We start from the raw sequence: 27,271 nt of genomic DNA on the forward strand, positions 1-27,271 counted from the left end.
CTGACGGTGGGTGTGACATTTTCCACGACTGGCTGAAGGATGGAGGTTTAAATCTTGCGTTATTTGAACGGACGCTGCTGTATTAAATCGCTTATATTAATTTTTGTCCACTGTGCGAATCACCCATCTCAGTAGCACGAGTTTGTTTCGATTTGGCATAATACGCACAAATGGACTTTGGCGTGCATATGATACTGACTGGGTAGAATTAGGTTTGTGGGGTAGATGCGTATCATATGTAGCCTACGCGAAAACTGCGTGTCATATGCACGCAAAAACAGCATTTTAGGGCCTATATGCACGTCAAACACGTACGTATCATATGCACGCAAAAGTCCATTTCTGCTTATCAGTTCCACGATTTTCTGTTTGTATTTGGCGTACTATTTATTCGCATTTTCATTGTCTTTCCTTGCACAGATAGTAGGCACCAACTGCCAAAAATAAGTTTTGTGAATCTGTAGTAAAGTGGAAAAAATAACGACAGTTTGACGCAAAATGCTAGTACTGTTGTCAGTGTTGCCAACTTAGCAATTTTGTTGCTAAATTTAGCAACTTTTCAGACTACCCTAGCAACTTTTTATTCCAAAAGCACCTATAGCAACAAATTTAGCAATTTATAAAATTTACTTGGCAACTTTTAGCAACTTTTGATAATAAAAAGAGACGCATTTTCCATCCAGATTACACAAAAAGAAAACCAAAGATGCCTAGCAGTACACACATCACGTGAATTGAGTTAGCTGCTATTTGCAATTCTTCAATTTAACTGAATAATTGAATAATTGTTCATTTATGATATACTTTGTTAGTAGCTTACTTGCAATTGTTGATCAGTTAGTATGCTGGAAAATGGAAAAGATATGGAAAACACAATGCGTAATTTAAAATGCAGGTAAAAAACCAATACGGAAAAATTCTTTCATATTAACATAGTAGATTGTGCCCTATTTTTACAGACTTTTCTTGGAGTGTAGCACACTAACTACTAATACACTGCTTAAAGCATAATTGTTGAGAATGTGTTGTATTACTAGTTTACTAGCTATAAAAAAATAAAAAATTAATTGTAATCATTCAAAAATGTGTAAGTGTTCAATAATTCAATGTATTTTAAAATACAGTTATTTATATTTTAATATTATATTATGCATATGATTTTACAAACAAATCTAAATTAACATATGTAAAATATATATTTTTGCTGAGATTTGATGTGACACATTTTTGCGCCGTGATTACGCAATGACGTCATCGCTCAATGACATCACAACATCATTTAGAAACAAATTGACTTTCCTTTAGCAACTTTCTCTGAAAATTAGTTGGCAACACTGTTGTTGCTATGTTACCTCAAGGCCATTTTTGCTCACGAGCACGAAAATGTGTGACTAACTTTAGCGGTTACTGAAATTTTCATGACTGTTTTTCTTTTTCCTAGTATTAGCTATTCTTTCCCCCCAAGATTTTAAATTAAAATGTATATAATTGTATAATTTCAAGTTAATATTGGTTTTCAAAAACAGTGTCTATCCACCTTATTTTTTTAATGTGTAAGTAAGCTATTTTCTGTGAATGTATGAGCCTTCCTCTTCATTAGCAATCTGTGCTACAACCCAGTGTGTTTATAATTAAGACAATACATTATAATGTGGTAAAAACACAAGTTTGCAATATGGTGCAGCATAATGAGTACAACTAAAAATAGCTGGAAGCCAGACACATTAAATTTACAAATGGCCATACCCACTCTTATGGGGAAAATAAAGTGGATAATCCCTTGTTAGGAAAATCAACCATAGTTCTACTACAAATAAATAAATTAAAAAACATGGTTATTGAAGTTAATCCATGGTAACCACAAATTAACCATAGTTTTGCTACACTAACCATCATTTAACTAATGGTATTTGTAGTAAACCTGTACTTATACAAATGGTAATCAATCCGCTAAAAATTACCACACTTTTACTATAATAAAACCACGGTTAATATTTTGTAAGGGAAATAATAATAGAAATAGAATATTTACATTTAACATCATTTTAGACAGAGTTTTGCATGTCGCACAGCAGGATACATATATCATGCCAGCAGTCCGTGTGTGTCCCTCACAGAACAATGGTTTATGTGTTTGTCTTTTGCAAAATGGCCGGTTAAACATTTGTCAAAACAAATTAGTGCTGCTTTCATTTGGGCTGCCGTGTGAAGACGTTTACGCAGGTGTCTGGTGTGTTTCTTTGTGTCTAAGATCCATCCATTCGCTACAGTGGCTCATGGTACATAAATTAACAGCGTTTTGGATACAATGGCGATTGAAGATAAAGACAATTCAAGGACATTATAATAGCATATTACAATAAACATGCTGTTAGGAATGACATTTTATAGTGCATGTAAATGAAATTACATAATATTTTTTCTAGTCGTTTTTATTATGATTGGCATGCCTCTATAATCCATTCCACGGAGGAAGCTTAGCAGTCACTGATGACATCATTATCATAATCATCATCAACATTGTCATCGCGATTAGTGGTTACTCCACCGTGGCGAGGAGAGCTGCGGTGGAAATGTTTGATTAAGCTGCTTTGATCCAGACGTAGAATGTTGTCTAACCTTTCAAATCTGACCCACAAACAGCTAAATGATGTTAAGAGTTAAACTGGCTTTTTAATTCAAGTTTACTGTTTCCAAGACTGCCCAGCGACAGTCGTCCGGTACACAGCCAGTGAGAGTGACCGGCCTGTGTGCCACCCTGCATTGTGTCATAATCTGTTTTGCCATGGATTATCTGTGTAGGTTTCATCTGCATTATGATAAATCTTTGAGTAATGCTTTGACCTTTCCAGGTTGTAAAGACGAATGCAGGAGCGTTGACCTTTTACGTATAGAAGGCCTGCTGTTTTGTTCAGCCGAAATGTGAGTAAAACTCATTAATTCAGTAAATTTAGTAATAATATGACATATGTATATTTATATGTATTGATTGAAATATTGAAGATGAATGAATTTGTTGTCTCGATTTTATTTTGTAGCTAACCATCAGTTAAAAAGCAATATCTGCACCTGTGACCTTTTCTGAGTGATTTATTATGATTATTAATTTTTGAGTTACATATAACTGCATTGGAGGAGACTGAACTGAACTTTCAGACAGCAATACATCAAACTGGTAAGATGAACAACTTCAGTTTAACTAAAACTTACAACTTTTGCATAGAAGTTCTGGTTACAAAAGTTCATTTGTGGGCAGCATCTCTGATGCGCTGTTGAATTTATATTAAAAAAAAAACATTTTTTTACAAATAATCTATATTTTTAGTTTTGTCTATATTAATTCATTAGTTGGCTGAATTATCATTTAGTTGTGGACTGCTGTTTTCAGGCCTACTTTTTTTCACACTGGGGGAAGCGTGAAAAAAAAAACTCACTTGAGCTCCAGTAGAGAAAATGTGATCAATAATTTGCAGTTCATGGAAGTACATCAGTTCTGTGTTTGTGTCCTGATTAAAGTATCGATCCAGTCAGGGAAGTATCTTTATCAAAGACAGTACAATTGCAGCTCCACATAAACCCTTTGATATTTTTCAGTCATATTTTTTTTTTCACACTAGACAGAATGAAAGTAAACACCTCTGTTTTAATCAATGTGCCTGAAGTTTTTATTTTGATCTGTGTATGTTGTTGCAGCATAAATTGCTATGTTGTTATTAAGAGACCTATAAATCCGTTTGTTATCACTTGTGCATGTCTAATCTATATCCCATTCCCTTATCATTAATGTCAGATTAAACTTTAAATAGTATTCAAATAAAAACACTTACTGTCACCATAAAACGTTATTAAATAGTATTTGTATCTTAAATCTTAAGTGTCAATTTTCTGTAATGAGTAAGGTTTGGTTAAAGTGAAGGGACAATAACATTAAATCTAAACGTCAGAGGAAAACTGAAGAGAAAACGTACATCAACTAATGCAAAAAAAAACGAATGTTCTGGGGTGCGTTTCCCAAACAATGACGTAACTCTCTACCATAGTACGATGCATTGTTCGAGAAACTAACTAGCTAGTCATGACTCTTCCCTGAAAAAGTAGAAACTTTGTCATACGTCCGCCATTCAAACCATGTTGGTTTTGTCATTAATGATGTCAAGCAGGTGGTGGAGTAATAACTTTGGCTGATTACTCTGTTGAAAAATCCAGCATATGCTGGTTAGGTATGTTCTGAAGCATGGCTGCGTTTAAGCTAAGGACCAGCTTAAACGCTCAAACCAGTTTTTTTTCAACAGGGTAATTAGTTTGAGATCAAATTAATGTCAGATTAATGCTGTAAATAATGAACATGGCATCTGAGGACTGATTCAATGTTTTTTGTCTATTATTTTGCTGATTCCTTTATGTCAGTTCAGGGTTCCTCATGGGACTAGAGCTTGTACGCACATGCTTATAACTAAAAGACTTAAGGTCATTGCACACTGAGTCCGAAATTTTCGCATGTTAAAAAATAAATATGATCTCACGTTGTGTCAATCACGTTAACACACTGCCTCCGAAACCTTCATCCGTCATAAAATATTCGGATCAGGTTTGATTTTCTGCGTCTTCACATCCGTAGCAAGCATTTTGATAGGAAAGGATGACGAATATGAAAAAAAATGGTTGAAAAAATGCATATGAAAATTTCAGACTCGGTGTGCAAGGACCTTTAGAATGAAATTTGTACACTCTAAAATATGCTGGGTTAAATACAACCCAGAGCTGGGTAAAATATGGACAAACCCAGCTATTGGGTTGTTTTGACCCAGCGGTTGGGTGGAAGGTTGGGTTAAATGTTTCGCTGGGGCAAAACAATCCAGTTGCTGGGTTTGTCCATATTTCACCCAGAGCTGGGTTGTATTTAATTGAGTGTACATGCATGGAGTGAAAGACAGATTTTATGCTCAGTTTATTTTGCTCAGGTGTCTATATGTCATTCTAACAAAAAACTATGCTTTCAACCATAGGTTGAGAGCTCTAGTTCAAGCCACACATGTTGTGGTGCTGTTTGCAAATGTTCATTGAAATATGGATTCGGGAAACACCAAATCGTTGAACTATGTATCTTGGAGACGTTGCCACAGTTCTTGGATTTAGTCTCAGTTTGTTCTGTTTCTTCATGTCATTCCAGACAGACTGGATGATGATCAGATCAGATCTCTGTGTGGAGCACTGGCTGTTGTCAGACTCCTTGTGCAAACAAATATCTCACTAGATTATTACAATTAATGGTAAAATAAATGTTTGGAAATGTAAACTGATGAGGAAATGTTTCCTACTGACACACTATACATTGTAAAAATAAAAAAAAATGTTGAGCCAACTTAAAATTTTAAGGCAACAAGCTTCAGCAGATTTTCAGAACTTATTTTTGTAGGAGATTTTTGAATTGTCTCAACTTTTGTTGTATAAACTTAAAACAACAAGTTGAGAAAACTCAAAAATCTGCTGAAGCTGGTTGCCTTAAAATTTTAAGTTGGGTCAACTTTTTTTTTACAGTGTTGCAAAAGATATAAATAACTGACTTAAAACTATTTTTTTAGCTGGTGAAAATACTAGTGTTGTAATAATTTTGGCCACCACTGTAGGTAACGATGGAACTATAGCTGGCCAACTATGCGTTTCAAAAATGCACCCAAAATCGGGTCGAGAAAAGCAGGATAAATGCAATGTTAAACACTTATAATAAAATGGAACTATCTATAATCATGTAGGCCTATAGAATAGAAAAGCCTAAAATTAGTATCTTTTTTTTGTTGTTGCAGTCTCAAAGCCTTTTTTTGGTGCAGATTCATTCATCACTGTTAATATTGCTAATATTAATGTAAATTTTATCTTGGTATTCCATGTGTTAGTCTAGTAACTTCTGGTATTGTTTATGTATTAAAAATGATCATAATCACCTTTGCGATATTATATTGAACAATACTGCATTTTGTTGGGCCTATGCCTATGTACACTCTTAAAAATAAAGGTTCCACAAAAGAACCTTTCAGTAAACAGTTCTTAAAAAAACATTTCCTTTTCTTAGTGTGAAGAACATTTGAATAATCTAAAGAACCTTTTGTGGAATGGAAAGGTTCCATGGATGTTAAAGATTCTTCATGGAACCATCAATGCCAATCAAGAACCTTCCAGTTTGCACCAATTTAGCTATGTTAGCTTTATGTCCAATGTCAAATCTGTGTTCTGAAGCAAAACCAGTTAAGAACCACTGATCTGCATTACTAACCGGTCGGTCACGGGTTCAACCCCCTTAAGCTTCAAGTGACCGTCATGAATGCTGAATGAGCCACCTGTTCATGGCGGACACAGTAGACTAACCCATTATCTGTGTGTTCGCTGAGATTAGCGTTAGCCATTGCTGAAAACACTCTGAAAATAACACTGCGGTATCTAACCCATATATTCTGTTGTGTGTTTTTGAGTGTGTTTGTGATCACAGATGGCTTACGGCACCGCTGCAGCTGTTGTGCGCGGATGCCATGCCTACTCTTACCGAGATTGGTTTTGGCTCAGCTGGGGCAGTTATACGACAGCAGGAGGGCATTATGGGTAAATGGTCATGTGGTGTGATCTGTTGCATGAACATCTTTCACAGTGAGCGTGTTTGTTTACCACTCTGTCATGGTGTAGATTTTGATTACAGATTCACACACACACTTACAACAGCAGCTTACTGATCCACACACATGGAAATGATAAATAATAATATTGATTTTCAACCTCAGTGAATTAAAATGGTTATTTACATCATAAATAAATGGAGGCAGGGGTTGACCTTTGTAAAAGGGATTTCCTGAATATATTTTGTCATAATCTGTTGATGTTCATTTTCCACAGCCAATACAATCTCACAGGAATTTGTAACCATTTTTCTTTTTGCTAATTTGTATGATGCTTATGCCCCAATGAAAGTTAGGTTTAGTGATGTCAGTGATCCATATGAACGTCCATATGAAATCGCCACCTCGTAAAATAGTTCTGTTTTTCATGAGATCAGGTTTACACAATCGATATTGACTTTTGGAATCTCCAGCACACTGTAAGTCAAACATCTTATAACTTAGGGTGTGTTCACACCTGTCTTGTTTGTTTCGACTGAATTGAACTCAAGCTCGTTTCCCCTCTTGGTGTGGATCTTTTGGGCAGGTGTGAATACAGCAATCGTACTCGGGTGTGCACCAAACAACCGTACCAAGACCCAGCTGAAGAGGTGGTCTCTGTCCGCTTCCAAACAAACTCTGATACAGTTGAATGGATAAACCAATGAATGGATGACCTTAAGCACACGTGTAGTTTTGTTTACAGTTTCTGGTACACAAGGGCAGTGTGAAAGCGAACCGCACCAAACAAACAAAAAAAAAAAAATCAACTTTGTATTTGGTCCGGACCAAAGCAAGTAAACCAGCGGACTTTCCTGGTGTGAATACACCCTTAATCTTAAAAAGCTTTTGCTGTTGTTGTTAGCTTGTGCATGGAATAGCAGTAAACTGTCTGGAACACACCTGTTCTTCTGCACCAATCAGATTGATCTGCTGATCATTAGCAGCAGCTGTGCAGGAGATTTTAAAGTCAGTGTTCGGGACTCAAAATACAGAGGAGATCAAAATTAGAGAACAATCTATAAATTAATCTTCATCAGCTTCAAGGAACTGCTTTACCTGTTTTGCAGTGTGACGGGGGCATTGTCTTGCATGAAAATTGCAGGCTTATTGAGAGATGCTTGCAGGGAAGGACCTGCGTGTTGCTGAGGGAGGTTCTGATAAACATTTGCATTCACCCTGTCATTTGGCTATATAAGAGGCCCAATTCCTGCTGCAGAAAACATCCACCAAACCATGACACTTCCTCCTCCACCTTTCACTGACTTCTTTACTCCCTTGGGCTTCAGTCTTTCCTCAGTTTGACACCAAACAAAATGTTTCCCATCAGACCCAAATAAATTAAACTTACTCTCATCACTAAAGTGAACTTTGGACCAGTTCTCCTCTGTTCACACAACATGCTCCTCAGCAAAGGTGAGCCTATTCTTTCTGCTGATGAGAGGCTTCGTCACTGCAGAGTATGCTTTCAGTCTGACTTCTCGTAAACATGCCGAGACAGATCCTTACCCTGTTCAGCGCTGAACTGGCAAGCAATTCCAGCTGCAGTGCTGAACCGATTCCCCATTGAGAGTCTCTGCATTATCCTGGCCTCTCATGCATTTGTCTTAAATGGACGACCAGCCTTTTTGGGGGACTTGAATGAATTAGTGACATTGTAAACCTGCAATGTTCAAAAAATCACAGATTTGGAATGACAATGGAGACGTGAAATTTCATCATGTGGACAGTGTGAGGACTGTCGTAGAACATGAACAACTTAAGTATTTCTCTATGTCTTACAACTGGCAATATAATTTCACCTCCTTTGTCTTTTATTTTTATTTTGTCTAACTTGACAGTTTAACGGGTGTTGTGGGATCACAACACCTTTTAGAAAAAAAGTGTGTTCTTTGTTTCTGTCAGAGAGTCTCAGTCACTTCAGTCACCACAGTCACTGCAGTCATCAGCACCCACGATCACAATCACCTGCATTCTGATTCCCCGCACCTGCTGCAGCTAATCGAGCTCCACTATATCTGCACACTCCCCACACTCCCTCTTCATCTGGTCTACCGTTGACATACCTGAACTAATCCAGATCTCGGTTTACTCACCTGTGTGTTTCCTTACCTCAGACGTTCCAGTTTCTCCACCGCTCCCCGGATTCCTGCAAGAGATCAGTTACAGTCACTGCAAGCTAAGCTATCTGGACCTTGTCACTTTGTGCTTCACTCGCCTCTCGTCACCTCCTGGTTACTCCTCCATCTCTTTCAATAAATACTCTTGTGTGACCACTTACCTCTGTGTCTCCTAGCCTGTGTCGTGACAGTTTCCAAGTGACATTAAATACAGACCTTATTGTTCTTAAATCTCAATTTGCTATTTTAAAAAACGTTTTAGAAAATCCCTTTAAAAAACATCTCCAGTAATCCAGTCATTAAAAGCTGTCACTGCTGATCTGGCAGAGAAGTGTTCCCCTCCTAGCTAGCAGGGAACATTCTCACAATTTACACAAAATTTTTTATTTTAGTTTTATTTTTTTATATGCGTTCTTATGTTACAAGAAAACTTTCTTAGAACAACATTGTTGGAATGTCCTTTTGATGTTATTTGTACTTAATGAATGTTCTCATAATGTTAAGAGAAAATATTCTTAGAATATTAAAAATTTCAAATATTTTGGGTAATAATAAAATTAGTGGAATGTTATAAATTTTTAGTAACCTTTAAATGATGTCATAATCATGACAAGAAAACCAGACGACAGTGTTTTAGAAATAAAAATATACAATATTTTTTTATAACCTAAATTTGTTAACTGGACTGTAACTTCTCATTTACTCAATCACAAAATATGTGATGGTAGTACTGGGAATTTGTAATAAAAAAAAATTACAAATTGTATACCAAATAAAACTATGCTTTACATTTAAGAAAAAGTGCAAAGTTGAATCTTCCTGACTTTTGACCATTTTATGCATTTATTATAAAGGGAAAGTCTACTTCTCTGCATGGCAAATGTGTTTCAAAGGCACTTGACTCCCTCTATTGGTACTTGATCTGAAGGTCTAGAACATTAACAATAGGATCAAGAAAATTCTTTTGGGATTCTTTGATCTAGAAAACAGTCATTATGTGGAAAATATAATTAAGTATTAGCCTACTCTAATTTTGGTGTCTTGGCAAATCTGAGCACATTTGAGACATTGTTGAGAATCTCCTGGAGAGGAGATGATTGTGAGAGTCTTTTTCTCAGGAGAAACATCTGCAGCCAGTTTTATAAACTGCTTATGAACTGCTTTTTTTTCTTTTTCTCTCTGTAAGACTGGTCATAACTCTAGCTGCTAGTTGGTCAGACTGGTTGTTAAGAAACAGTGGATGTTTATGAAGTTGGGAGTCTTCAGCAAAGTCTCCATTTAATTTGAATGAACTAACCTCAGCTGCTGGGAATTTAAGTGCATATTTTATAAAGACATTAGCTCAAAATTACACTCGGTAATCATTCTGAAGTGCCAGAATATCAATTGCACTTGCTCTGAATGTATCCGTTCAAGTTGCCCTCTCGGTTTCCATCTCTCACGCTGCTCACCATAGATCAGTCATCAACCATTTGGACCCTTTCTGATATACGTGGCAATTTCAATCATGCCAATGTTAATTACCGCAGCCCTCCCTGCTTCACTAAGCCCTTTTTATCTCCTCTAATTGTGTGTTATTATAAAATATATCTAAAGATCTATAAAAGAGGTCATGCCAGCTGTCTCCGCTGTTCACCATCTCATTCTTAACAGAAACAAATGTGTTCAATAACCTCTGAGAGAGCTTTAGCGCTCATTATTCCCTCATAAAAAACAGACTGAACCTATAAACCATCAAATTAGAGTCAAAAATAATGGTTAAGAAAGCATACAACCGTGATTCGCTGCTGTTGGTGAGTTAGAGTCAAAGTCAGGTCTATAAAAGAGAAATGAGAGCTTCATCATTGGAATCATCTGTCGTGGTCCTCATCTTTTGGCTAAACTACTGAAGGACAGATGATGTGTACCATGCAGAACCCCACGACAAAGTTCAAACTCATTAATGAAATGAGTTGCTTTTGTCAAATGCAGAGAAATAACCTGATTGGGTTTTCAATGCGCTTCATTCTTTATTAATTGTAAGCTCTGCGTGTCTTTAATTGACTGAATATAAGACTTAACATCAATATAAGATACTGCATGTGGAAAATTGTGTTTAGTTTACTCAAAAATTAAAAAAAAAAATTTGTGTGTGAAAATGCGAGTGTGTTGGCTCACTGCTACAATGCTAGTATGTGGGTGTTTTTTTAGTGTGTTTTAAGTGTTTTTAGTGTGTTATTTGGTTCCTACGGTGTTCTGTGTGATGTAGTGTGTTGCTGTGCGGTTGCTAGGGAGTGTTTTTAGTTTGTTGCTATGTGGTTGCCAGGGCGTTCTAATTGTTTTTAAATGTGTTGCTGTACGGGTGTTCTGCATGTTTTTAAATGTCTTGCCATATGGTTAATAGGGTGGTTTTTTAATGGAGTGGCTAGAATGTTTTCAGTGTGTTATGTGGTTGTTAGGTTTTTCTGAGAGATTTATTGCATTGCTATGTGGTTGCCAGGTTGTTCTGGGTGTTTTTAGTGTGTTGCTATGCAGTAACTGGGGTGTTCTGAGTGATTTAGTGTGTTGCTATGTGGTTGCCAGGGAGTTCTGAGTGTTTTAGTCTGTTTCCATGTAGTTACTGGGGTGTTCTGAGTGATTTAGTGTGTTGCTATGTGGTTGCTAGGGTGTTCTGGGTGTTTATAGTGTGTTGCTATGCGGTAACTAGGGTCTTCTGATTGTTTTTTAAATGTGTTGCTATGCGGTGGCTAGGGTGTTTTGAGTGCGTTATGTGGTTGTTAGGTTTTTCTGAGAGATTTATTGTGTTCCTATGTGGTTGCTATTCAGAGTGTTTTTTTTAACCGTGTTGCATTGTGGTTGCTGAGTGTTTTTTAGTGTGTTGCTATGTGGTTTCTAGGTCTCTATGATATTCTGGTTTCTAGATACAACTCCTTCCAGGTCCGGATGTATCATCTGTCGGGAAAAATCACATTCAATTGCTTCAAGTAATATTACACCACTTAGATGTATAACTGTAGCACAAATAGTGCTGGATGATGTTTTATTATGAGCCAAAGTTTATTAGTTATTGTTAGAGGTTTGTTTAAATCCCTAACTGTATAGCAATGGTGATGCTTGTTGTGCGTTTGTGTTGAAAATACTGTCTGACTGATTCTTAGTTACTGATCAGTTTACTGGAACCATAATCGTGATCTTTACAACTGTCATTCACTCACTAAAGCATGTGTGTGTTTGTATGTCCACCCATAATCTCTTTTCTCTGTCACAATCCTTCCTTCCACATTGATTTATTAACAATCCCAACAGTTCAAACAAGTGAGTAAACCAATTCCTTGGCCCCCTCAACCGGTTTACCACCAATGAAGGAAGTCAACACTGTTAGTCATGTTTGTCTTTATTAGCATGAGCGCACATGTGTGGTCGTCACGTAAAGTGTAAGGAACCGTTGGCAAATAACTAATGAAAAAGTAAATAGTCAGGCCAATAAAACTCATTTTGGATAGGACTTTATTACATCACGCTAACGTTTCCTGATCAATGACTTTGGGGGTACAAAAAGGCTTGGAATAAAAACCAGACAAGAAGCGTTGGACGACTGCTAGAGCGCTACAAGAACATCAAACCGAGGGTGAGTGAAGTTTCTGAACGAGCTTCTGTCACACATTGCTAGGAAAAATGGTTTGTCTTTCACCACTAAAAGTTCTCATTTTCGTCTTTTTAAGGTGTGGAAATGTCTCTTCTCACAAGTCTGACGCAAGTGTCCATCCTTGCGATATTTCTCATCCAGTGCGCGACCAGCCTTCCGGTTCTGGGCAGGTCAGGTCACGTTCAGCCTCAAAAATTCATTGAATTTTCAACCTCAATCTGATCTTCTGAGCAGTTTCTGAAATAAAAAGTAGTCGTGTAGTTTCAGGCCCATCAAATCTTACTACACACTTACTTACGCACATGTCAAATAAACTTTTTTTCACAGTTTCACAGTTGATGTATCGGCTCATTTATGTTTTGGCCTTCATCACCACAGGTATCTCGGAGAAGAGGACAGCATCTCAACAGCGGACACCTTTTCACCTAGAAGGATGTTATTTCCCAGGGATGATGCAGATATGCTTTTTGATGACCGAGACGGGTGGGTCTCATAAACTTTTATTGTTAATAAACAGGTCACTTTTGTGATGCTGTTGGGTCCATGCTTATTTAAGTGCAGACCGCCCCCTTCTGGAGAACACTGGCTCTTCTCAGCAAGTTTCTTGTAGTATCTACTTGCATCAATTGATAAACTCTTAAAATTAGATCTTTCGAGAATTTTTCTGGAAAAATCATACTTTGATATACTTGTCATACTTGAGTCATTTGAATCATCACTTTGACATCGAATATGATCCATATCTCCAGGAGATCTGGGCTTCAGACGAGGCAGTTGGGCGACATTGAGTTCACAAACAGATATGCTGAACTCCTCAAATCCAAAGCTAAAATCACATCCATCTGCACCTTCCTGAAACGCATGCAAAACACCAAGAAAAGGTAAAGCCTCCACTAACCCGCTTTGCTCATATTAAACAAATCTCTCAAAAGCATCATTTGATTGACATTATGTAGAGTTGAGAAATGTAAGGAAAGTTTAAAGTAGTGTAGTGTATAGAATTTAAAAAAATTTTTTTGTAGTAAACAGATTAAATTATCCCCAATGTTGGGGGGTGTAACTAGTTACATGTAACAGAATTACGTAATTTAATTACAAAATGAATGTAACTGTAATCTGTTTCAAAAACAGTTTCATACCTATTAAATGAGCTTAAATCTGTATTTAACCTCAGAACAATCTCAAAGTAAAATGAGGTGCTAAAGTCTGATTTTGTGGTGGCTGTGCTTTAAAATTATATTTTAAATATAATATATTTTATATTATATAGTTTCTGAAAGTCTTACGGTAATCAGTGTTGAGTGCTGCTCTAAGGTTAACCCTGCCTGCTTTAAATGTTTCAAAATGATTAACAGTTGAAAACATTTGTTAGAAATTTAGAAAATTAATCAAATTTTATCAGTTACATTACTTTTATAAAGTAATTGAAATGGTTACACTACTTATTGCATTTCAAATAGGGTAACTTGTAATCTGTAACCTGTTACATTTCCGAAGTAACCTTCCCAACACTGATTATCACTAAACGTAACTGTTTGATAATATTCTAACTTTTTGTTTAATTTGATTCATAATGATAAATAACATTGTTTTCTCTTAACGTGTAAAGTGCATAGCTTATCTCTTAGCAGTAAGCTAACCCAGTTATCAGTATACAAAATGATACTTAGCAATACGTAACGTATATTTTTGCTCTCAAATGATATATTCTAGCTTGAATGACATTTCATGCTCTGTGTGCTTGCAGCGGCGTCAGTGGAGAAACAGACAGATTGATTTCACTGATGAGACAGTATTCATGTCCAAACATGTACCAGTGAAGACTGTGAAGAAACCTGAAGATAACAGCTTCACAATGTTTGAGATAAACTGTTTGTATATATTTGAATAAATAATGACTTTTTTCCTCCAAATGTGTCTCATTAAACTGCAGATTCAGTCAATACCATTTCAGATGCAAATTAAACTCTGGATTTGAGAAAAGTGTCTTGTTTTGTTTATGAATCCACACCTCTAACTCCTCAAAGGCAATTTAACACTAGACAATAAATTCATGAGCCTTCATAAGAGCTTTATAGTACTAAAAAGCTTTCGTGCTACTATAATGTGCTCACAAGATCATAATTAATATACGACCAATCAAAGACTGTTGTAGATTATATGAGGTCACAATAAACAGGAGTGGTATGTGAAGATGCATTTTATGGACATGGTACAAAAATAGCATAAGAACAGATTTATTGAGAAGATCTTAATCAACGCTACATGAATATGCTAATCAAAGTGACAGGGTTTTTCCTATATTTGGTGCTTTTTGGACATAAAATGTAGAAATGTAGAAAATTAAAATGTAGAAATGTTTTTAAAATAACTTTTTGAGTAATCATCATAGGGAGATTTTTTTCAAGCTTAGGCAAAGAAATGTAAGCATTTGTGAAACAAAATTTATGGAATGGAAGACTAAAAATGTCCACCCTGTTAGGGACAGAAGTACTGTAAACTTGTTTCATTTGAGAATATTTCTTTCAATACAATTAAACTCCACTCATTTATTTTGTTCTAATGTTGCTGAAACTTAACTGTATTGATTAGGCAGGATGGGAACTAGAAATCTGCTGTAACTGATTCAGTCTGAGTTCTGCTTACAGTTTTTTTCTATTGCTAACATCCCTTTTGACCAATCTATAGTCAGTCACATTTTCAAAACTCAATTAGCGCAATTAGCACAACATCCGTCTGTTGTGACCATACCATTAACAATTCATGTTGTTTTCACACAATATTCAGTCAATTAACATGTTTCTAAAATGCTTAAATTTTCTTTTTTTTTTACATAAGCTTACCCTATACCAAAATCATGGATATTTCTTCTCTTTTTTTATTTTTTTTATTATTTATTTTTTTTATTTTTTTTACAAATGCTTAAGCACAGCATGACAGAAATGAAGACCTAATGTTCCAAAGTTTAATAAAGCCTCTATTTCTTCAACAATAGCAGCTTAAAAGAGCTGATAAGAATTATTTTAATTACTGATAATTGAAAAAAATGATATGTAAAGTCGGCAACACCAAAGCTCCAAAAATATAAAAAAATTTATTTCAAAAACTTTTTCATAGTGTGTGATGCTTCGAGCCCGCAGGCTCGAAACGTCACACGCTATGTGAAAGTTTTGAAAATTTTGTTTTTTGTTTTTTAGTCGAGAATTTTTTGTCATTACTGATAATTTAGAAATAGCTGATTCAAATCCTAATGAATAATTCCAAGCCTTTCAACTACATGGCCATGCACAATAAAAAAAAAGCACTCTCTGGATTGGTTTTGTTCAAAACAATACAGAACAACACAGAGAAGCAGAAAAAGAAGGAAAATGTTTGGATGAGGGAGAGGAGTAGTTGAACCAGGGCTGTTTGGTTTGGTTTGGTTCAGCTACCAAATTAGACATCAAGAGACTATAACGGATACAGTCAGGACTGCTGAGAGGAATGCCCAGCCATTTTTATACTACACTTGTAAATAACATATCTGTACATTCATTTTTTCCTATATTTCTACTTTATATAATACATTATTTAACTTTCTGTTTTTCTTAAATTAGTGTTATATTCCATCTCTGCTATGTCTGCACTATCATGTATGTTGCACTATGTCTGTATTTGCTCAGTCTGGACGCTTCTGTTGGTAAGTCAAATTCCTTGTGTGTGTAAACATACTTGGTAATAAAGCTCTTTCTGACTTTCTGGCAAGGGAGAAGGAGAAGTGACAACAATTTCATTTTGCCAGTAAAGACTTTACTGCAGCAATTCTGTCAATTTTTTCTTTTGCATTCCATAAAGTACTGATGACTCCTTCACAATGCTGTACACATACTAAAATGAATCCACACACACACACACACAAATTAAGTTATTATTATTATTATTATCATCATTATATTTTTAAATGGATCTCATATTGTATGTTCTATACAGGTCAAACTGAACCATTACAAGTAATGCAGTTTTTGTAATGTCATTAATTGTTAGCATTTTGACAATTATGCACTATAATGATGATACGCTATGTTCCTGTTGGATAGAAAACTAGGGCTAATGTTTTGACCGAATGACTCGATTTTGAATCGAGTTTGCTCTGTTTTGATAAGCGTTAGTATACGTAGAAAAGGGTATTCAGCGTTTTGAAATGTAGAGTTTGTTATATATCTAACAAAATGTGGTATTGTCCAGAAAATTAACAGTTTTGCTAATTAATGTAGGTGTGTTGCTGTGTTAAGAGTTTAGAAAAAGTACTTTAAGTATTGGTAAACGCTTAAAAAAAAACTGTTATATGATCTGTTAGTGTTCACATAACTTTTTGCGATTATTAGCTGTTCTATTATTATATTTATAAACTCATATCCTTTTGTTCATTTAAAAGCAGGTAATAAATCTGGTAATACCTTATTAAAATACAGCCAAAAGGGGGATAATCACAGTAATTGTTGTATTTGTTGTATTTAAAGAAAAAAAAAAGTTTAAAGTGCTGTAAAATGTTTCCTTTTTTAAAAAGAAATACGCTTCAATATGCTTAAAGTTCAAATTATGTTTTTTTTATGACTATGACTAATCTTTAAATTTATATTGTTTATAATATTAAGATCATATTCTGTACTGGGGACATGAAGGCACCGAATAGGCCTACCAGGAATGTCACACATATACAGTATTTCCTTAACAGTACTTTTATTAAGCAAATTATGAGAAAAAAACTACTTGTATTGGGTTTAATATCCGTTTAATAACGTTTCTCAGTGTAAAATTCCTACAGTGCAACGAGTCGTTTGCTACGACGTCCGTCGTGCTAATGTTGTTTTTAAAGAAGAACTGTATTGTAGGTAGGTCTAGCAGGAATTTTCTATATCGCATCTTTCATCAGTCATGTGCAATAATATAACAAAATACTTACGTATTACAGTATATGATAAGATTGCTTCAACTGGTTGCTTGAAGATTGCCGTTACCGTAAGTGAAACCTCGCCCACTCTTGACTAGTTACTAGCATGTGTTAAAAAAATCAAAACTGAAGAATTAATTTATGCTTTTGTTATGCTTTTCTAGCTAGTTTATTTCAGTCATAAAGTCATACAAGCACTTGAATTTGCTTCTAGTGCCCATTAAAGATGACAAAGTTCCCCATTTATGGCACGTTTTGTTCAGGAATAAGGAATAAAACAGCAGCTTTGCAAAATTTGAGCTAAAACGTCTTCAACATTTAAATGAATCACCGAAAAACACAATTTGTCAATTTTCCAATTTAGCTTCAGTTGTATTTTACATTGTCTACCTCACATTTGAACATTTTGGGAACAACAACTATCTGCACACAACTAAAAATATTGTTTTGTATCCATCGTTCTTCATTGTGATCATGGTTTATGAGATGTACATGCTCATGTAAAGCAGCTGTGTTCTTGTCTATGAGGCAAAAGTCCACCTGTGCTCATCTTTATAGCCAATAAATCTGAGATAAGCGTCCGTCTCAAAGGTGAAGCTTGAAGTCTGGTTCTCACATTAGCTATTGCTCACAACTGCTTGATGGGAATTTGATTCAGTCGGAACAAAGGGATTCGTCTTCGATATTCCTTTATTGATTCATCACCTAACAAGAAAAATGGATTTGAGGCCTAAAGGATCTGCTGCTGTTTTCGTTCTCCTGGTCCTTTTCACACTCAGCAAGTTCAGTGAAGCGCAAAGTAAGTGCTGAAAGTTTGAGAATGAAAAATCGTACGTAATCAGGGTTTCTTTTCTAGGCTGAAACAGCTCAGAACATGAAATTTCTCCAGTGATTTTACAGCTGACAAGTTTTAGCCTACTGTTATGATCGCATATGATGTTAAGACACTTTTGGAAATGTTATTCTTGAAAGTATTAAAATTTCAAGTTGTACAACTAGTGTTGTAGTTATGGTTACCTGGTCATTTGATGTTTAATGTTTAGGTTTAATCACCTTTTTTCACCACCACACTTTACAGTATAGGTTTTAGAGTAAGATGTGCATATGTTTTCCTATAGATATTATTATTTCAAAGGAGTATTTCAACTTTACACAAAACTATTATTACATGAATTAGAAGAAGGCCTGCAATACACACTTCAGAAATTTCTGCTCAATCGTATTTGTATAAAATTTAAGAGGACTTTGAAATGCTTGAATTATAGACTTGTTTGAAGAAATCCTACCCAGTGAATTTGTTTTGTTTCTTTAGCAGTTTTTTTTTTTAAATTTTTTTACTAATTATTGCTTTGTATTTTCTAACATTCATGTTTTTTCAGTGTCAACCAGGACCATTCATGAAAACATTGTAATTCTGATTTTTTTTTCTGAATGACAGAACTTTGCTCGGTGGCAGGTAATCCTCCAGTAATTTTTATTCTGGAAAACAACAAAATTGGAGACTTAATTACAACACTCACTGCTGAAGATGGGGTGACGGCCAGAATCACTAGTCAAGATCCAGAGGGTTTGTTCGCAATCAGTGGATTGGATCTCATTGCTGCAACTGTGCTGGACTTTGAGGTTAATATTGTATATCTTATAAAGTGTCTGGTTTTGTGTTCAGCCAATACACTCTAGTCTAAATTGATCATTTCAAAGCCTGTTTCCTGGGATGTAAAGTACAAAGTACATACTTACTATTTTAATATGTCAAATCCATTTTACACCTTACATACACGTTTCAATTAAATTAAGCGCTTTTCATTTTTGTAAAGAGATGTCTCTTCGCTCAGCATTAGTCTTGATCTAAACTGGCTTTGTTTGTTTTCTCAATTACCACTTACATTTAAGTAAGTTTAAACTTAAACTTATTTACCAATTTCAGGTATCTGGGTTTTAGGATTTCAGTTTAACATGATGTAGTTTTATTGTCACAGCACTGTAAAAACTATAATTTAAGGATGAAATTCTTGAAATCTTTGAAATTAAAAAGCTCATAAAAATGGACTTTTATATATATATATATATATATATATATATATATGTATACTTTTAAGTATGATTTCATAGTTTTGAATTGGGTAAAATTACAAATACTTTTTTAGCATAACTATTTCTCAGTACTTTTACACCCCCACCTGTGTCCTAAACTATTCTTGCTAAAAAAAATAAAAAATCTGTAAATGTGTAGTTTTAAAGATGAAATTTTTGGCTCAAGTAAATGAGAGCATTTTAATATTTCAAAGCAACCATTTAATTCAGATCCATTTCAAATGCTTTATGTACAAATTAACAGACCTTTTATGTTTTGTTATTTTCTTAGACATTTGAACAACCTCATGTGGTGAATATTGAGTGTACAAAAGATGGCTCTGCCCCTGTAAGTAAACTATTCAAATGGTGTTTTATTTAAAGGTCTTGCATTGTAAATTATTTATTCAACCTCAATGCTTAATTTTTTGTTTGAAATGTTTGTTTTTATGTTAGTTATTGATGTCCTGCATGCCATTTTTGTATTTTTAGACCACACTGAATCTGAAAATAGCCGTTGAGGATATAAATGATAATCCACCAGTGTTTGAACACACTCAATACACACTAAACGTTGATGAGGTACTTTTTTCTTTTAATGTTGCATTTGCTGCACACTTTAATTCTGTTCAGTTATTTATTTTATCATGGCCAGTTTAATAAGATCTGAAAACTTTCACTGATTTTTGTAGTTATCAAAAGTGGGTACGAGTGTTGGCCGAATCACAGCAACCGATCCTGATAAAGATGATAGACTTTACTACAAACTGGATTCTCCTGAGGTACAGCGGTGTCCCCAATACACCTTTTGAGACAACAAAAATCCCAAAGAATGTGCATAGAGTTTGTATACATTGTATTTAATGGTACACACAAGTGTCCTCTTGGGAATTATGTTCTGGAGTATCTTTTTTTTTTTTTTTTGGAATTCTAAAAGAGAATTCCCCTTGAATGTTGGTTCCAAATTATTATAGGAATTCCAAATGGAATCTCATTCACAATGCTGACCTTTGTTCTCTCTCAGAGAAAATTTGACCTGGAGGCTAATTTCAATCCCAACATTCTGGTGAAAGACCGTCTGGATTATGACAAAGTTAAAGAAGTCACAATGACGCTATATGTGCAGGTGAGTTTACTTGACCCAGGTTTAACTTTCAAAGATGCATCTTTTTGTACAAACAACTTTCATTTGATGACTTTTTCAGGACACACCGACTGAATCTACAGCTGGGGTCTCCCACACTGCCTCAACCACCATTGTAGTCAGTATCATAGACATTGACAATCGTCCACCGTGGTTCCAGCCCTGTACAGAGACTGAGCTTGACACAAGCACAATCTGCTTGATGTCTGGTTATAACGGGAATGTCAAGTTAAATGTACAAGCGGTGGGTTTTCTATCCAAAGCACTTGTAGATAGAGGTCTGATGTTGAGTTAAACCATTTGAAATGTTATATAGTAATGATTATTTCAAAGTACCCCAACAGTTGGCTAATGGATGTAGAAATATCAGGAAACATCTCATTGGATCAATTTGTTGGGGCAGTGTGAGATTTTGAGATTAGAGTGTCAAATGAGAATATGAATGTTGATATACACCACAGCCAGGTCCTTTGTCCTTGGAGCCAGGTCCACTCATGGCCATTGATGGTGACAAAGGCAAGAATGATCCTATTGGTTATACATTTCTTGGAGGTGAGATATTTTATTGTCTATTTTATTGTCCTTATGGGTTGAAATAAAGTCAACAGGTTTTAATTAGTACATTTTACATGTTCAGGTGAGGGAGATATATTTCAAATCGACAGTAACACTGGGAGCATCACAATGCAGAAACCAGTAGAAGAGGCAGGAACAATTGTTCTAACAGTCATGGTGAGAGAAAAAATCATTTTTTAAAAGAAAACCATTCTGTTTTGAATGTTACATGCAAACAAAAGCTGCATTTTGGAGCCTCTGTATATATTCTGATATGCTCTTAAAAATAAAGGTTCTTTTTTGGAATTGATGGTTCCTTGAAGAACCTTTAACATCCTTGGAATCTTTCCATTCCATAAGTGATTCTTTGGATTATTAAAATGTTCTTCACTCTAAGAAAAACGGTTCTTTTAGGAACTGTTTACTGAGAGGTTCTTCGGGGAAACAAAAATGGTTATTCTATGGAATCGCTGCAAAACCCACTTATAATAATGGAACCATTATTTTGGAGTGAAGTTCCTTCCCCAACCAAATTTCCCTTCTGTCTCCTTAGGCATATCAGAAGGAGAACGCTGATCAGTTCGCCACCACTACAGTCATCCTGAAGGTGGTGGAATCCAGCAATTTCCCTCCGACCTTTGTGAAGTCCAGTTATGAAGGCTTTATCTCAGAGGATGCAGGTGTGGACAGCCTGGTGCTGGAGAGCAAAACATCCAACAGACCCCTCAGAATACAGGCTACAGATGAAGACTTTTCTAGTGTAAGAACTCAGAGACAAACAGCATTTTAGTCTGTGCATGTGTTAAATTCAAGATGCAGAATTAATTTGTAAAGTACATGCAAAACACATAGAGCAGGATTATTGTAAATCAATCATTGCATTGGTTTTATGGACTTCAAGTCATTCTTGCATACATTTTTGCACTGAATTGATTTGTTTGTAAACCATTCTTATAGAAATCATCACGTTTAATTCAATGTGCATTCATTTTTTATGTGAATTCAAGGATGGAATATTTTGAATTGAATTGTTTGTCACATTTTAAATCATTCCTAAAAACATTCTCACGTAAACTGTTGCCTTAAAATCAATGTTCAAAAACATTCTTTCATAAATCATCACATTCTATTCAATATTCATAAAACCATTCTTAAGTAAATTCTTGGATTGAATTAAATAGTTTGTAAAACAATTTTTACATAATCACACATTCAATTCAATATTCATAAAAATATTCAGTAAAATGTTGCATTAGTTTTACCAACTTGTAATTCAATCTTACATAAATAACACTGAATTTGATCATTTGGGGTAAATTAAATTCAATGTTTGTAAAACAATTTTTAATAAATCGTCACATTCGATGTTTGTAAAACACTACATACATAAATTCTTGGATTGAAATGAATAGCTTATAAAATAATTTTTATGTAAACACACATTGAATTAAATAATTTGTAAAACCACTGTTGCATTTAATACATTGTTAGAGCTTACATAAGAATGTTTTTAATGATTTACACAAATGTTTGCTGAATGCTGCCTATTATTGTAATATTTCTGGTGTTAAGTGCTGGATTTCTTTCTTTGTAGGGCTATAATCCTCACCTCAGATTTGAGATTGTTGGCGGCACTGACTTCTCAATCACTCCAGAGGGTTTCATACTCATGGCGAAGGCGGTTTCCCCTAGCACTGTAAATTTAGAAGTAAGAACTTAATATTTCATTCAACATTTCATGTACTTTAGACATTAGACACTAATTGTTAGTGTGTGATTTGAAACATTTACGACCATATTATCCATCGTGACTCAGATGAGGGTGGTTGACACGACCAATGACGAATCAAGCACCACTTCTCTTGCGGTTGAGGTCACTCCAGGTAAGACCAGACCAATACTGCTCGCTATCAAGACACCACCTAAATATGACACAATACAATCAGGAATAATCAGAAGTGTGGGCCAATCAGAGTACTTTCTGGACATCATAGCTTTCAGCAAACAGTTTGAGCTTGACTGATTTTCACATCAATCCCTTTTCAATTGAAGCCACTGAAGAGAAACTTGCATAAATAGTACAATGTGATTGTTTTGGCCCATAAATTGAATTTCAAATGATTCATTTGAATCAGTCAACAGCAAAGCTCTTGACTGCATGGTGACACCATTTTTTCTTCAGGGGTTCCCACTACCACTCCTGGCACAACTATCATGACTTCATCCATTATAACAACTGATAGAACTGCTAACACACAGCTAACAGATATCACCACCGCCACCTCGCACCCAGGCAGCACCACAACTACACGCCCCAGCACAGGTACACTTGCGCTAAGCTAACTAGCATGCTAAATCTTCTGGTGTGCTGTGTCGTATGCCATTTTTGAAATGACATACCATCATAGCACACTATAAAATATTCATGAATCTAGCACAGTGCCAATCACATAGACTTTGCTCAAGGTTGCATGCTTTATATGCTGCTGACACTTTTGGATACTGGCTATAGAGGGCTGCAGTGATGCACTCTGGATTTTTCCATTATTAGCATTTGATTATTGCTGGAAATAAGATCTGTGACCAACAAAGGTTTTTGATTCTTACATGTTTTGTTGACACAAATGAACTCATTTTTGAAGCCTAAACACAATCGCCAGAAGTAAAAAGCTAATGTAGGTTGTAATCGAACTACATCATGATTGCATGACTTCAACGTCACTGCTATTAAGCTTCTGTCAACTTTCAATCTTTATTTAAAAGTAATTTTCCCATATAAATGCATCATTCATTCATAGAATTAAACATGAAAATATCTTGAGCTTTTGTTAACCACAGACAGACCTTATTTCAGGCATTTCACCAAAAATCCATTCAAAAATCCCACTGACTTTGGGACCAGAAGTGCTAAAATGCTAACTTGTTTCTGGGTTTTGGCCTACAAAAATAGTAAATACATCATCCCTGCATCACTCTATGTGGGTGTGCACTAATATTTGTGAAAACACAATAAGCATGTGATTCAAAATGAAAGCAATTGTGAAATTCCAGTAAATTACAGCCATTTGTGTGTCTCATTCTAGTAAACTCACTGAAAGTTTACTTTAAGTATCCCAAAAACATGTTTTTCTTTCCTTTCGTGTGCTCCAGGGGGACAGCAGGTGAAAACGGGTGAGTTCAGTTCGGGTGAAATGGCGGCTGTAGGGGCCTCTTTGGCTGTGGTTATCGTTATCTGCTTGGTTTGCATTGGAGTGATGGTGCACCGCATCAAGGGCCATAATGCAGACTGGAAGAAGCTTTCTGAGGCTAGCGTCTTCCAGAGCACAGTGAGTTTCCATGCAGAAAACTGTTCTTTTTGAGCATCAAACAAATAAATGCTAGGAATGTTCTAGTTAGGTTGAGAATGATTTTACGACTAGTAAAATATTCGTAAAAACATAGAATTTTTGGTAAAACCGTCGTTTTATGTAACTGCCATATTGAATTTAATAGTTCATTAAAACATTTTTTAACATACATTGTCAGAATAGTAAAATCTGATTTATTCTCATGGTTATTGTCATATTGAACAGAAAAACTCTGCTTACATGAATTGTTGTATTGAACTGATGAGTTGATAAAAAGCATTCTCATGTAAATTGTCACACTGAAACGCACAAAACTTCATAAGACATTTATTACATACATTTCTGATTTAATTCAATGTTCATAAAAATATTCTTGTGTAAAATTTCGGCTTGAACTGAACAGTTCATAAAAGATTTTTCGCATAAATTGTCAAATTCACTGTTTCTAAATCTATTCTTACATTCAACTTACCAACTGAATAGTTAATAAAAGCATTCAACATAAATTGCCACACCGAATTAGTTGTAAAACCATTTTAAGATAAATTGTCACATTCAAACTGTAGTACAGCTAATCACATTCATTGTTCATAAAACTATTCTGAAGGTTTTTTTCTGAATCAAATAGCTCATAATTTAAATCACTTGTCAAATCACTTGTAAAATCAACATAAATTGTCACATTCTAATGTTCGTAAAACTGCTTTTACGTAAATTTTTGGACTGAATTAAATAGTTTGCAAAAGCATTCTCATGTTAATTGTCACATTGCAATGTTTATAAAAACATTCTTGCATTAATTTTTGGATTGAACCTATAAGTTCATAGAAGATTTTTTCACACACTGAATTAAATTGTTCGTAAAACTATTTAACTATTTATGTATACTATCTATAACATTTTTGGACGTTAATTCATATTGAATCTTTGGAATTTGCCACATTCCAATGTTTATGAAACCATTCTTACATAAATTTTTGGGTTGGATTGATTAGTTTTTATAAGTTTGCACCATAGTTTTTGACATTGAATTAAATCGTTCATAAAACTACGAATGTTCATACCAAATCAAATTTTCACATCATTGGTCACATTCAATTTATTAAACAATTCCAGTGTAAAATTTCAGATTTATCAGAACAGTCTGTAAAAATATACATAAATTGTCACCTTCAATGTTTAAAAATAATTTTTATGTTAATTTTCTTATTGAATTGAATGTTTCATAATTGAAATTTGCTGCATTGAATCAAATCAAATGTAAAAACCAAACTGTCACATTCATAAAAACCACTATCCCATTAATTTTTGGACTGAAATGTATAATTCGTAAAAGCATTCTCACATAAATTCATTGAATCAGATTCTCGCGTAATTGGTTCATAAAACTGTTGTTACATTACTTCAAACTTGGTAACTATTGCGTTAATGTTAATGCTTTATATATCTAGATCATATTTGATAGTTTTTTTTTTTTTTTAATTCATGACATTTAATTAAATTGTTCAAAAAAACTTGTAGATTCATACTGAATCAAATTCTCAGGTAATTGGTCATTCAATGTTCATAAAACCATCACTTCAGGTGAACTATTCCATTAATTTGAATGCTTTAGAGAATATTTCTGAGAGAATTTCTTTATCTCTATAGCTCGGCGGAGGCTCAGGTGGTCCTAAAGAGGGGGTGCAGTACAGCAATGATGGCTTCCAGCACAATGATGATTCTGGGAGTGTGAACAGTAAGTTAGCTGCAGACCTGGAGAACAAACTGGAGTACGGACTAAAGCCGCACCAGAGACGTGGGTCAGCGCAGAAGACGACGACCCCCAGCGCCATTCTCCAGACCACCAGCAGCCCTGAACCCGACTCCAGCAGCCTGGCAGAAACCATCGACAGCGAGAAGGAAGTCAAACCAATCCTGACCAAAGAGCGGCGCAATGAGGAGGGCTACAAAGCGGTTTGGTTTAAGCAAGATATCGACCCCAGCACCAAAGAGGAAGTGGTGATCATTCCCAACACGGGTGAAGCGGATGGAGACCGTGAGGACGATGAGGACAGCGAGGGTGAAAACAGGCCTGACGTGGATTCGGATGATGAGGAAGGAGTGTCGTCAGATATGTAGACCGTTTCTCCAGTGCATCAACTGCAAAACACAAGGACTTGAATTGAGCTGAAATGTTAAGACACTTTAGTACAGTAGGAACTTTAAAAGATTCGTTATAAGTTAGTTAATTTATGTGTTCTGAAGTTTTTACAAATGTTTGTCATATTCCATACTAGAGCTGGGTATCCTTTAAAATTGTTTGATACCAATACCTTGACTTTGATACCAATTTTATGAAATCAATTTGAACAAGATTACATTATCTCAAAAAAGCTTTGGTTTTATTTTTCAGCTTGTTGACGTTTATACAGACTCAAAGAGCCACTGCACAAAGGAACAAAATATAACCAACACAATAAATCAGTGCAAATAGTTTTAATAAAGTTCACATAGTTTTCAGTTTACACATCTGTTAGGCTGGTACCAAACGACAAGATGTTTTTTGATACTTGATGGTATCGAGGCAATTCAGTCGGTGCCTAAAAAGTATCGAACTCGATACCCAGCCCTATTCCTTACTGTTAATAGGTCTGTAAATATGCTAAACAAAATGAATATAATTTTCACTTTCTAGCACGAAAGGTCAACCTGAAATCAAAATTGACCCTGTTTGCTTTCTAAATACATGTTCTCATTTTTATTGTGAAAGATCCATCGGTGCACATTATTTTGAAGGAAAAAAAAGGTAAATATTTTCAGTATTGCTCAGAAATACATCAGATTATGGAAG

At 35.1% G+C, this 27,271-nt stretch overlaps 1 protein-coding gene across 1 annotated transcript; it reads left to right on the plus strand.

Moving 5' to 3' along the window:
• The first annotated feature begins 17,911 nt into the window (after positions 1 to 17,911).
• cdhr5b (cadherin-related family member 5b) lies at positions 17,912 to 26,575 on the plus strand. The gene is made up of 15 exons (XM_058768141.1): positions 17,912 to 18,118; positions 18,758 to 18,942; positions 19,685 to 19,741; positions 19,885 to 19,974; positions 20,085 to 20,174; positions 20,417 to 20,518; positions 20,598 to 20,780; positions 20,998 to 21,088; positions 21,174 to 21,268; positions 21,645 to 21,851; positions 22,686 to 22,799; positions 22,908 to 22,974; positions 23,274 to 23,414; positions 24,242 to 24,417; positions 26,089 to 26,575. The coding sequence occupies exons 1-15, from the start codon at positions 18,037 to 18,039 to the stop codon at positions 26,557 to 26,559; spliced, it is 2,151 nt and encodes a 716-aa protein (XP_058624124.1). The 5' UTR covers positions 17,912 to 18,036; the 3' UTR covers positions 26,560 to 26,575.
• Positions 26,576 to 27,271: the final 696 nt, after the last annotated feature.

The sequence above is a fragment of the Onychostoma macrolepis genome, chromosome 25 (genome assembly GCF_012432095.1).
Source record: "Onychostoma macrolepis isolate SWU-2019 chromosome 25, ASM1243209v1, whole genome shotgun sequence".
Classification (NCBI taxonomy): Eukaryota; Metazoa; Chordata; class Actinopteri; order Cypriniformes; family Cyprinidae; genus Onychostoma; species Onychostoma macrolepis.

What these genes read in the sequence shown, in the direction of transcription:
- cdhr5b (XM_058768141.1), top strand. Translation starts at nt 18,037, where the DNA reads ATGGATTTGAGGCCTAAAGGATCTGCTGCTGTTTTCGTTCTCCTGGTC. An exon ending in CAAGTTCAGTGAAGCGCAAA is followed by an intron (nt 18,119 to 18,757) that starts GTAAGTGCTGAA and finishes TCTGAATGACAG; the next exon opens with AACTTTGCTCGGTGGCAGGT. An exon ending in TGCGGTTGAGGTCACTCCAG is followed by an intron (nt 22,975 to 23,273) that starts GTAAGACCAGAC and finishes TTTTTTCTTCAG; the next exon opens with GGGTTCCCACTACCACTCCT.